The sequence below is a fragment of the Bombina bombina genome, chromosome 1, assembly GCF_027579735.1.
Source record: "Bombina bombina isolate aBomBom1 chromosome 1, aBomBom1.pri, whole genome shotgun sequence".
Lineage (NCBI taxonomy): Eukaryota > Metazoa > Chordata > Amphibia > Anura > Bombinatoridae > Bombina > Bombina bombina.
In genome coordinates this window covers 341,756,147-341,768,541 of record NC_069499.1, presented here as the reverse complement: position 1 = coordinate 341,768,541, position 12,395 = coordinate 341,756,147, and the positions used below count along the sequence as shown (strand labels likewise).

Below are 12,395 nucleotides of genomic sequence, written 5' to 3'. Positions count from 1 at the left end.
CCCGCAATTTGTAAGAAGTAGTCAATTTGAAAAAAAGACTAAACCCCAGGTAAGAAATAAATGTCATATTTAAAAGATGTTTATATTCCCCAAATATGAAACTGACAGTCTGCAGAAGGAAATACATGAACCTGACTCATGGCAGATATAAGTACAATACATATATTTAGAACTTTATATAAATGCATAAAGTGCCAAACCATAGCTGAGGTGTCTTAAGTAATAAAAAACATACTTACCAAAAAGACACCCATCCACATATAGCAGATAGCCAAACCAGTACTAAAACAGTTATTAGTAGAGGTAATGGTAAATTGAGAGTATATCGTCGATCTGAAAAGGGAGGTAGGAGATGAATCTCTACGACCGATAAAAGAGAACCTGTGAAAAAGACCCCCGTTAGGGAAATCATCGTATTCAAAAAGTGATACTCCCTATACGTCCCTCTGACATTCGCTGTACTCTGAGAGGAATCGGGCTTCAACAATGCTGAGAAGCACATATCAATGTAGAAATCTTAGCACAAACTTACTTCACCACCTCCATAGGAGGCAAAGTTTGTAAAACTGAATTTTAGGTGTGGTGAGGGGTGTATTTATAGGCATTTTGAGGTTTGGGAAACTCTGCCCCTCCTGGTAGGATTGTATATCCCATATGTCACTAGCTCATAGACTCTTGCCAATTACATGAAAGAAAGGAACCCTTGTCTGTGGAACAAGTGAACTCTTCTCTATGTTCACCTTCCAACCGTGAGTTCTCAGGAAAGACAACACTGTGTCAATGTGAGATTTTGTCAGTTGATAAGTTGATGCATGAATCAGAATATCATCCAGATAAGGCGCCACCGCTATGCCTTGCGGTCTGAGAACCGCCAAAAGAGACCCTAGAACCTTTGTGAAGATTCTGGGTGCTGTGGCCAACCCGAAGGGAAGAGCCATGAACTGATAATGTTTGTCCAGGAAGGCAAACCTTAGAAACTGATGATGATCCTTGTGGATAGGAATATGAAGGTAAGCATCCTTCAAGTCCACGGTAGTCATATATTGACCCTCCTGGATCATTGGTAAAATTGTTCGTATAGTCTCCATCTTGAACGATGGGACTCTGAGAAACTTGTTTAGACACTTGAGGTCTAAGATGGATCTGAAAGTGCCCTCTTTTTTGGGAACCACAAATAGATTTCAGTAAAACCCCTGTCCTTTTTCCAATTTTGGAACTGGACAAATTACTCCCATGGTAACAAGGTCTTTTACACAGCGTAAGAACGCCTCTCTTTTTATCTGGTCTGCAGATAATCTTGAAAGATGAAACCTCCCTTTTGGGAGAAAATCCTTGAAATCCAATTGATAACCGTGGGTCACTATTTCTAGTGCCCAGGGGTCCTGAACATCTCTTGCCCAAGCCTGGGCAAAGAAAGAGAGTCTGCCCCCTACTAGATCCGGTCCCGGATCGGGGGCCACCCCTTCATGCTGTCTTTGTAGCAGCAGCGGGCTTCTTGGATTGTTTACCTTTATTCCAATTCTGGTTGGGTCTCCAGACTGACTTAGATTGGGTGAAATTCCCTTCCTGCTTTGTGGAGAAAGAGGAAGCAGAAGGTCCTCCCTTAAAATTCCAAAAGGAACGAAAATTATTCTGTTTACCCCTCATCTTAACAGACTTATCCTGAGGTAGGGCATGACCTTTACCTCCTGTAATGTCAGAAATTATTTCCTTCAATTCTGGCCCGAAAAGGGTCTTACCTTTATAGGGAATAACTAAAAGATTAGTTTTTGATGACACATCAGCAGACCAAGATTTGAGCCACAACACTCTACGCCCTAGAATAGCAAATCCTGCATTTTTCACAGCAAATTTAACAATTTGAAAAGCGGCATCAGTAATAAAAGAATTAGCTAACTTGAGAGCCTTAATTCTATCCAAAATGTCATCTAACGGAGTCTTAACCTTTAGGGACTCTTCCAGAGCTTCAAACCAAAAAGCTGCTGCAGTAGTTACTGGAACAATGCAAGCAGTAGGTTGTAAAAGAAAACCCTGATTAATAAACAATTTCTTTAGAAGACCCTCTAATTTTTTATCCATAGGGTCTTTGAAAGCACAACTGTCCTCAATGGGTATAGTTGTACGCTTAGCCAGGGTAGATATAGCTCCCTCCACCTTAGGGACCATTTGCCACAAGTCCCGAATGGTGTCTGATATAGGAAACATTTTCTTAAAAAGTAGGAGGGGGAGAAAACAGTATACCTGGTCTATCCCATTCCTTCTTTATAATTTCCAAAATTCTTTTAGGAACCGGAAAAACATCAGTGTAAGTAGGCACTTCTAGACATTTGTCCATCTTACACAATTTCTCTTGTGGTATCATAATAGGATCACAATCATCCAGAGTCACTAAAACCTCCCGAAGCAACAGGCGGAGGTGTTCAAGCTTAAATTTAAAGGACATAACGTTTGAATCTGTCTGAGGTAACACATTCCCTGAGTCTGAAATTTCTCCCTCAGACAGCAATTCCCTGACCCCCAACTCAGAACACTGTGAGGGTACATCGGAAATAGCTAATAAAGCATCAGAGGATTCAGTATTTACATTAATACCTGACCTACTGCGTTTACCCTGTAACACTGGTAATTTAGATAATACCTCTGTAAGGGTAGATGACATAACTGCAGCCATCTCCTGCAGAGTAAAGGAATTAGACGCACTAGAGGTACTTGGCGTCGCTTGTGTGGGCGTTAAAGGTTGTGACACTTGGGGAGAATTGGATGGCATATCCTGATTCTCTTCAGATTGAGAATCATCCTTAGGCACACTATCTTGACCTAAAATATGGTCTTTACAGTGTAAGCCCCTTGCAGTACAAGAGGTACATAATGTAAGAGGGGGTTCCACAATAGCTTCTAAACACATAGAACAATGTCAATGTCAGACATGTTGAACAGACTAATAATAGCCACAGAAGTCATTTAAACACTTTATTTATTGCTTTAAATAAATCTTTGAAACGTGTACTGCGCCTTTAAGAAAGAAAACTGCTTAAATAACGTTAATTTGTTTCCAAAATTAACTAAAACTTATTGGTATATCCAAAAATTATTCCACCCTATGAGTAAGGTGATAAATAAGGCTCTAAAGTGAAAAATATATCAGTTTACACAAAAATACCCTCTGCACCTCGCCACAGCACTACTGTGGCGCCTACCTGCCCCCAGGGTACTTCGTAATGAATAGCCAACACTACGGGCCAGACACTACTGTCCAGGAGCAACCAGAGTTACTGCTTGCTGCTTCTCTGTCAGAAGGAAGTGCGCATCTCAGCGTGCAAAAACAAGCCCCGTCCCTTATGGCCGATGTCGGAGTAGGCCCAAACACAACCGCATGGAGAAGCGGTTTTTCACACAGCTAAGTGGAACACAAAAACACACCCCAAACACATCCCAGCAAGTCATGCTGGATATATAATAAAAAATAGCTCAATCGTTTAACTGCTTTATCGATTTACTGCCTTTATGCCTCTCCCAGAGTGTCATATCATGCCCTTATGTCAGCTCAGAAAAATAAAAACAAGGGACTCCAGTAACACCCTTCTGTGTAACAGGTCTACTGCTTACCCCATTCCCATACAGGGAAATAAGGGAAATAAATACCAGCCAGTTCTGATATATCAAGTCTCTTCAGAAATAAAAGGCTGCACATACCTTAATGCTGCTTGTAGCATGAAACCGGTCTCCACACTGAAGATGTCTCATGTGTTACCTTCAGAAGTCTTGTAGGGACCAGCGTGGATCTTAGTTACAACTGCTAAGATCATCAACCTCAGGGCAGAAATCTTCTTCCATAACCCCCTGAGGAAAATAGTACACACCGGTACCATTTAAAATAAAAAAACTTCTTGATTAAAGAAAATAAAACTAACACCTCACTTTACCTCTTCCTAGTATAATACAGGCAAAGAGAATGACTGAGGGTGGAGGGGAAAGGGGGGCTATATATACAGCTCTGCTGTGGTGCTCTTTGCCACTTCCTGTTAGCAGGAGGTTAATATCCCACAAGTAAGGATGAAATCCGTGGACTCGTCATATCTTTGTAAAAGAAAGCACAATTTTATTTCCAGTTCCTCTTTTTGTATGCTTTTTTACTCCTTATTTTATCACCCCACTACTTGGCTATTTGTTAAACTGAATTGTGGGTGTGGTGAGGGGTGTATTTATAGGCATTTTGGGGTGTATTTATTGGCCTTTTGAGGTTTGGGAAACTTTGCCCCTCCTGGTAGGATTGTATAACCCATACGTTACTAGCTCATGGACTCTTGCCAATATGAAAGAAATGAATTTATCAGGTAAGTTCTTACATAGTTTTTTTTTTCATTATTCAGATAGAACATGTGATTTTAAGCAACTTTCTAATTTACTCCTATTATCATTTATTCTTCTTTCTCTTGCTATCTCTATTTAAAAAGCAGGAATGTAAAGCTTAGTTGCTGGCCAATTTTTGGTTGAGAACCTGGGTTATGCTTGCTTATTGGTTTGCTAAATATAGCCACCAATACGCAAGCGCTATCCAGGGTGTTAAACCTAAAATGGGCTGGCTGCTAAGCTTTACATTCCTGATTTTTAAATAAAGATGGCAAGAGAACAAATAAAAATTGATAACATGAGTAAATTAGAAAGTTGCTTAAAATTGCATGCTCTATCTGAATCATTAAAGAATAAAATTTAGTTTAGTATCCCTTTAACTGTGGCCAATTAGGACAAATAAAATGGTATATCAAATAACTGTGCATGCCTATTTGTCATTGTTCTGCATTTCACCTATGTTAATGTACTTTTGAGATACAAAAATTAAATTTCACCAAGTTAATTTGCTGTAAATTCTATTGTTTCAATTTATGTTTCCTTCCATAAGGCAGGGAGAGTCCACGACTTCATTCCTTACTGTTGGGAAATACAACACCTGGCCACCAGGAGGAGGCAAAGACACTCCAGCCAAAGACTTAAATATCCCTCCCACTTCCCCTATCCCCCAGTCATTCTTTTCCTTTCATCACTATAGGAGATGGCAAAGAAGTGTCAGAAGATTTGGATAGTCCTTTAATGTAGTCCTGTAATGGGTATGTTCCCTTCGAGAAAGGACTGGAGTTTTAAGTAATCATGTCAACCTCTCGGTGAGAGTATTGATGAAAGTCTGGAGATGCAGGGAAAGTTTTTCTGCGAACCCATCCAGACTGTCGCTAACAGTTCCTGAGCAATCAGTGTTGATGCGTTTCACTGCTTGCTGCTACACACTCAAGTCCATGTCAGAAGCGTTGCTGCAAGACTGTCACACTTGAGAGGCTGTGCCTGTTCCACAACATGGATCCTGGTGGGTAAGACCGTTTTTTATATATACAATTTAAAACGTTATACAGGGTCACAGTGGGGCTCCTTTATACCTCGATAGGATCAAGGGATAATATCTCCTTCAGGGAGATAATTTGAACAGTTTGGGGATTTATATCTGCGTAAAGTGAGAGTTTTTTAGGCTCATAGACTGTGTTTTTTTTTTTTTTTTAGCTTTGAACAAATAGGTTTCACTTTCGTTTTTGAAATGTTGCGTAGCTCACAATAGATTGGCGCCCTTTTTCATAGCAGGGGAAGTCCTGTCTTACGTATCACGTGACTGTGTGCAGTCTCTTTCATTTCCTAAGATCCTGCTGCAGACATCACTCCTGAGGAGAGTGTTTTAACTGTTAGCTGTCTGGGTCTAAGAGGTGGTGACTGGTGAGTGCCCCAGCTATTGGGAGTATTAAGTTTCTTTTTGATTGTCCTTCTGTGGGTATATACAAAGCTATGGAGGTCTCTGATACTACATTAGAAGATTTTGCTCCTTCTGTACTGATTAATAATTGCTGTTTATATTGTGAGGAGGCTGTGGTTTGCCAGCCTGCTCAATTTTGTTCCATTTGACTAAACACTGTTCTAAAGTCTAAGAAGGCACCTGCTAATACTCATAGCGCTATTAGCCCTTCTGAGCATCTGGGTCCCGAGAAATTACTACCCTTTCTACATTACCCACTCCACATGCAGTTCCCAATGGCTGAACTAATCCTCCATCTTAAGGGGACATTTTTCCAGCAGACTTTACCGAGTAGTTACAATCAGCGGTGTCTGCGGCACTGAGTGCCTCACCTCACTCTAACAAACGCAAGAGAAAGGTTAAACACAGTTCTCCTGACCTAGCGTCATCTAAATATTTGTCAGATTTAGCTACTATATCCCAGCTATCCGAGGATGAGTTAACCTCTGTAGCATCAGAGGGTGAACTTTCTGAGTTTGAGACTTCAGTTTCTAAACCTTCTTCAGTGGAGGAACCCTCCTTTAGATTTAAAATTGAGCATCTGCGTTTTTTATTAAAGGAGGTTCTGTCTACTCTAGAGGTTCCAGAGGCTGCACTCCCTGAGGAGCTTAAGATTCCTAACATGGTTTATGAAGATTGGAAGGTTCCTCTGACTTTTCCTTTGCCATTTAAGATGGTGAACATTATTAGTAACAAATGGGAAAGAGTAGGAACTTCTTTTTTCCCCTCGTCTACTTTAAAAAAAATGATTCCCAGTCCCTGACTCTCAATTAGATTTGTGGGGCTCCATCCCAAAGGTGGATGGTGCTATCTCCACGCTGGCTAAGCATACTACTATCCCTCTGGAGGATAGTTCTTCTTTTAGAGAGCCTATGGATAAAAAATGGAAACTTTTCTGAGGAAGATGTTTCAACATATGGGGGTTTTATTTCAACCGGCAGCAGCTGTAGCCACGATTGCTGGAGCAGCTACCAACTGGTGTGACACTCTGTCGGAGCTCGGTGAGGTAGATACTCCCCTCCAGGATATTCAGGAGAGAATTAAGGCACTGTGAATTGCTAACTCCTTCATCTGTGACGCGAATATGCAGATTATTCTCATATATATGCTAAGGTTGCTAGCTTTGCGGTTCTAGCCCGCTGGGCTCTCTGGTTAAAGTCTTGGTCTGCGTATATGACTTCTAAATACAGACTCCTTTCTCTTCCCTTCAAGGAGAAGATTTTATTCAGTCCAGGGCTAAACTCCATTATCTCTTTGGTTACCAGAGGGAAAGGTGCCTTCCTACCGCAGGATAAGAAGAATAGGCCTAAGGGACGGCAACTGTCTAATTTTTGTCCCTTTCGTGCTGACAAGTCGCAATTACAGCAGTCCTCTTCCAAGTCCGAGCAGCCCAAGAGTACTTGGAAGTTAGCTCACTCCTGGAATAAGTCCAAACAGACTAAGACGCACGCCGAGAAAAAATCGGCATGAAGGGGCGGCCCCCAATCCGGGATCAGATCGAGTAGGGATAGACTGTCTCTTTTTTCAGAAGCTTAGTTCCAGGATGTACAGGATCCTTGGGTCCTGGAGGTTGTATATCAAGGATACAGGATATGATTCAAGTCTCATCCGCCCAGGGAAAGATTCCTACTCTCCAGTCTTTTGACAAGACCAGAAAAATGGGCTGCCTTCTTAGGTTGTGTACGGGATCTCTCCTCTCTAGGAATAATTCTCCCGGTACCTACAGCAGAAAGAGGTTTGGGGTTTTATTCAAACCTTTTCGTGGCTCCAAAGAAGTAGGAAACTTTCCCTCCAATTCTAAAGGTAAAGTGCCTAAACAAGTTTCTGAGTGTTCCCTCTTTCAAGATGGAAACGATACAGTAAATCCTGCCTCTGGTTCAGGAAGGACAGTTATGACCACAATAGACCTGAAGGATGCATACCTTCATGTCCTGATTCACAGGGAACATTTTCAGTTCCTGAGGTTTGCTTTTCTGGATCAGCACTTCCAGTTCATAGCTCTTCCGTTTGGCCTAGCTACTGCTCCAAGGATATTTACAAATGTTCTGGGGGCTCTTCTAGCTGTTTCCAGAACACAAGTTATTGCAGTAGTGCCTTACCTGGATGATATTTTGGTACAGGCACCATCTTTTTGTCTAGCGGAAGTCCCTTCTCAGTCTTCTTTGATCACATGGATGAAAGATAAACTTGGAAAAGAGTACAAGGGTGAATTTCCTGGGAACTATAATAGACTCCATATCCATGAGAATATTCCAACCAGATCAGAGATGTTGCAAGCTAACTTCTACATGTCTTGGCCTCCAGGCCTCCTCAAGACCCTCAGTGGCTCAGTGTATGGAGGTAATCGGACTCAAGGTGTCCTGCATGGACATCATTCCTTTTGCCAGATTCCATCTTAGATCCTTACAACTATGCATGCTGAGACAATGGAACAACGACCATTCAGATCTGTCTCAAAAGATTGTGCTGGACAGCCTGTTGAGAGAGTTGCTCTCCTGGTGGATCTGACTAGATCATCTGTCCCAAGGCACATGCTTTTTGAGACTGTCCTGGGAGATTGTGACTATGGATGCAAGCCTTTCCAGCTGGGGAGCCGTTTGGGATGCCAGGATAGCACAAGGTCTGTGGACTCAGGAGGAGTCCTCCCTTCCGATCAATATTTTGGAACTCCGGGCAATTTTCAATGCCTTGAAGGCTTGATCCCCTTCTGGGTTCGCCCCAGTTTATCAGATTCCAATCAGACAATATAACCTTGGTTGCTTATATCAACCATCAATGAGAAGTTCTTCGGTGATGAGAGAGGTATCTCAGATACTAGTGTGGACGGAGACTCACAAAAGTACGCTGTCAGCAATCCACATTCTGGGTGTGGACAACTGGGAAGCGTACTTCCTCAACAGGCAATCCTTTCAGCCAGGGGAATGGTCTCTGCACCCCAAGGTGTTTGCAGAGATATGCAGCGAGTGGGGGACACCGGAGATAGCTCTCATGGCATCTTGCCTCAATACCAAGCTACTCAGGTACTGGTCGAGGTTGAGGGATCCTCAGGCAGAATTGATATATGCCCTATCAGTACCATAGAGGTTCATTCTCATATATTTTTTTCCTCCATTACTGCTTCTCCCTCGTGTGGTGCCTCGCATCATGCAGGAGCGAGCATCTGTGATTCTGATTGCTCCATTGTGGCCGTGAAGGACGTGGTTTGCGGATCTGGTGGGGATGTCCTCATCTCCTCAGTGGAGGTTACCTTGTTGCAGAGATCTGCTGATACAGGGTCCCTTCGTTCTTCAAAATCTAGATTCTCTGAGGCTGACTGCATGGAGATTAAACACTTAGTCTTAGCCAAAAGAGGGTTCTCTTAGAGTGTTATCAACACTCTGGTTCAAGCTTGTAAGCCAGTTACTCGTCGTATCTACCATACAGTGCGGAGGACTTACTTGTACTGGTGTGAAGAGCATGGCTTTTCCTGGCATAAGGTTAAGGTTGCCAGAATTTTAGCTTTCCTCCAGGATGGACTGGAGAAGAGCCTATCTGCTAGTTCCCTGAAGGTACAGATATCATCCCTGTCTGTGTTACTGCACAAAAGATTGGCTGAGCTTCCGGATGTGCAGTCCTTTGTTAAGGCTATGGCTAGGATCAGACTTGTGTTTAGATCTGGGGCTCCTCCTTGGAGCCTCAATCTTGTTCTTAGTGTTATGCAGCAGGGTCCGTTTGAGCCTATGCATACTGTTGACATTAAATTGTTATCTTGTTATCTTTGTGTTGGCTATTACCTCTTCGCGCAGAGTTTCAGAGATTTCTGCTTTGCAATGTGATCCCCTTATCTGTTTTTTTCATACTGATAAGGTGGTTTTATGCACAAAACTAGGGTTCTTACCTAAGGTGGTGTTGAATCGTATCAATAATCAAGAAATTGTTGTTCCTTCCTTGTATCCTTCTTCAGTGAAAGGAATGTTTGTTTCATAATCTAGATGTGGTAGGTGCCTTGAAGTTCTATCTTCAGGCTACTAAGGAATTCTGACAATCTTCCTCTTTGTCATCTATACGGGGAGCATAAGGGGAAGAAGGCTACTACAACTTCTCTATCTTTCTGGTTGAGGTGTGTCATCTGCTTAGCTTATGAGACAGTGGGACGACAGCCTCCTGAGAGGATGACGGCTCATTCCACTAGAGCAGTGACTTCCTCTTGGTCTTTTAAGAATGAATCCTCAATGGATTAGATTTGTAAGGCAGCTTCCTGGTCCTCCTTTACACACTTTTTCTAAATTTTACAAGTTTGATGTGTTTGCTTCGGCTGAAGCAGATTTTGGGAGAAAAGTTTTGCAGGCTGTGGTGCCCTCAAAATAAGGTCTGCATCTTTTTTCTGTTCCCTCCCGTTATTCATTCAGTGTCCTCTGGAGTTTGGGTATAGTTTTCCCAACAGTAAGGAATGAAGTTATGGACTCTCCCTGCCTTATGGAAGGAAACCATAATTTATGCTTACCAGATAAATTCCTTTCCTTCCTGGTAGGGACAGTCCATGAACCCGCCCGTAATTAATTTTTTTGATGCGAGGCTCCCTTTTTATATTATTTCTTCTGGCACCTTTTATACCCTGATGTTTCTCCTACATTTCCTTGTTTCCTCGGCTGAATGACTGGGGGATAGGGGAAGTGGCCAGGTGTTGTATTTCCCAACAGTAAGGAATGAAGTCATGGACTCTCCCTGTCAGGAAATAAATTAATTTATCTGGTAAGCATAAATTATGTTTTTATTTTCTCTACTTCAGTCTATAATTTGAAAAGTGAAAATTACTAATGTTAGCGAAGTGAAGGGTACATAATTGTTTTGCAGAAATTGTAATATAATTAAGTTCTTGCCTGTATTGACAGGATAACTGGAGAGTAGCCATCTTGATCATGTGGCTGATCAGGATTAAATGTGGTGTCTACATTTCTCATAAATAGGGGTTTAAGGATATAGCCACACCGAGCATTCTGTTGGAAAAGTCCATCATTTAGATCCATCTCTACTCCAGCTGTCTGAAAGTTCAATGCCACTAAGATAAAAAGAAAAGATAAATATTATATATGATAATTAAGGAAAACTAATGACAAAGTATTTATACCATCACCCTGAGTTACCCAATTAGCTGTCACACACAGCATTCTTCCATTCCTCTCCACCGAGCACACTAACATGCCACTGTAGAGTTCAAGTGGGTTAGTTATAGTTATTAGACCTTGGTTATTTCGTATTGCATGTGCTCTAATATAGTTATCTTAAAAATCTTACCATGTGTCCTGAGGAATGGAACTGAAGAACACAGCTCTAACATTGTGAAATGTAGAGCAGTAAAACTTGAAATTTGGCACAATGCATTACTGATGGAAGCACGGGACATAAGATGAATACTTGCTATTTTGCTAGTTAAACTAAAATGTTATAAGAAGAAAGATATGTTACTGAGAAATGTAATTTGCAAGGACAACCTATAATGAGCAACTATTTCCATGATTCAGAAGGTTTTAAATAATCCTTTAAAAAAAAGTACCGGGTATATATCTTTGTGTTCCATAAATCTGATTATAAGAATTTCTCAACATGTACCGTAGATACTCGACTATATAAAAAATAAGATACAAATTGGAGAGGTTGCGGTATATTCGAGACATTCCATTTACTCTGATTTGATGCTGTCTTTAAGATGTGCGCTAAACATGTCCCACGCCAGTAATGCTCTCTTGCAGCGCAGACTATCTTTATTCATATTTTGTCTCTAAGCAACATCAAATGAGCTGCTTGAGCAGCACTGTGCGTGTCCGACTGACAGTTTTTTTTATGAGAGGCACTTTCAGTTGTATTATGTGGTGTGCTTCTTTACTGTACATATTGGCAGCTTAAACAGCACTGTTTGTTTGTTTTATTATTGTGAAAAGCCCTTTTTTATTTGGCAAGCTTTCTCTGTGGGGCTTCCGGTCTGTCAGTACTCATACTTCCTGCTCCTTGTCAGCACACAGTGTCTCAGGTTGGGGGTGCACTCTTGCAGATTCAACATGGTGGTGATGCGCTTTGAAGAGAGCGGAGGCGTGCTATTCACGCCTATGTACTTAGAAGCTGATGCAGCTCTTCTGTCTCTCAGTCTTACAGTTGCTGTATCGCCAAATTGGTGAAAGGGGGTGAGTACCCTAATCTTCAGATGCTGAAGGGGTCCCAAATATTATATTTCATTGTTTTATTCTAACTCAGGCTTAGTTTGACTCATATAGCTAAGGTGTCCACACATTGCCGAGGGGCATTAATACACTTATAAACTGATATGGTAGTGTTTGTTATTACTCAGTGCTCAATTACTATAGCTTTGTATTATTTTATATTGCTCCTTGCGTTATATTTGCGTCTTGAACTTTTCTCCCATTTCCATAATAAATTTCTATCTTTCGTGTTATCTACGGTAGGTATCATTTTGAGGAGAAGCTCTTAATCTGTAAATATGTATTAAATATGTTTTTAAGTCAATACAGTTTTATAATAACTCATAGGAAGGACTATCTTCAAATTATGTGTTTCTAGGATTTTGCAAGTG

The 12,395-nt window shown here is 41.4% G+C and overlaps 1 protein-coding gene across 1 annotated transcript in view; it reads right to left on the bottom strand.

The window, feature by feature from the left end:
* PLCD4 (phospholipase C delta 4) overlaps nt 1–12,395 on the bottom strand; it is a 191,639-nt gene that overhangs the window by 36,673 nt on the left and 142,571 nt on the right. The window contains exon 13 of the mRNA XM_053698133.1: nt 10,690–10,868. Coding sequence (XP_053554108.1) covers nt 10,690–10,868 — 179 coding nt within the window. The remainder of the gene's footprint in view (nt 1–10,689; nt 10,869–12,395) is intronic.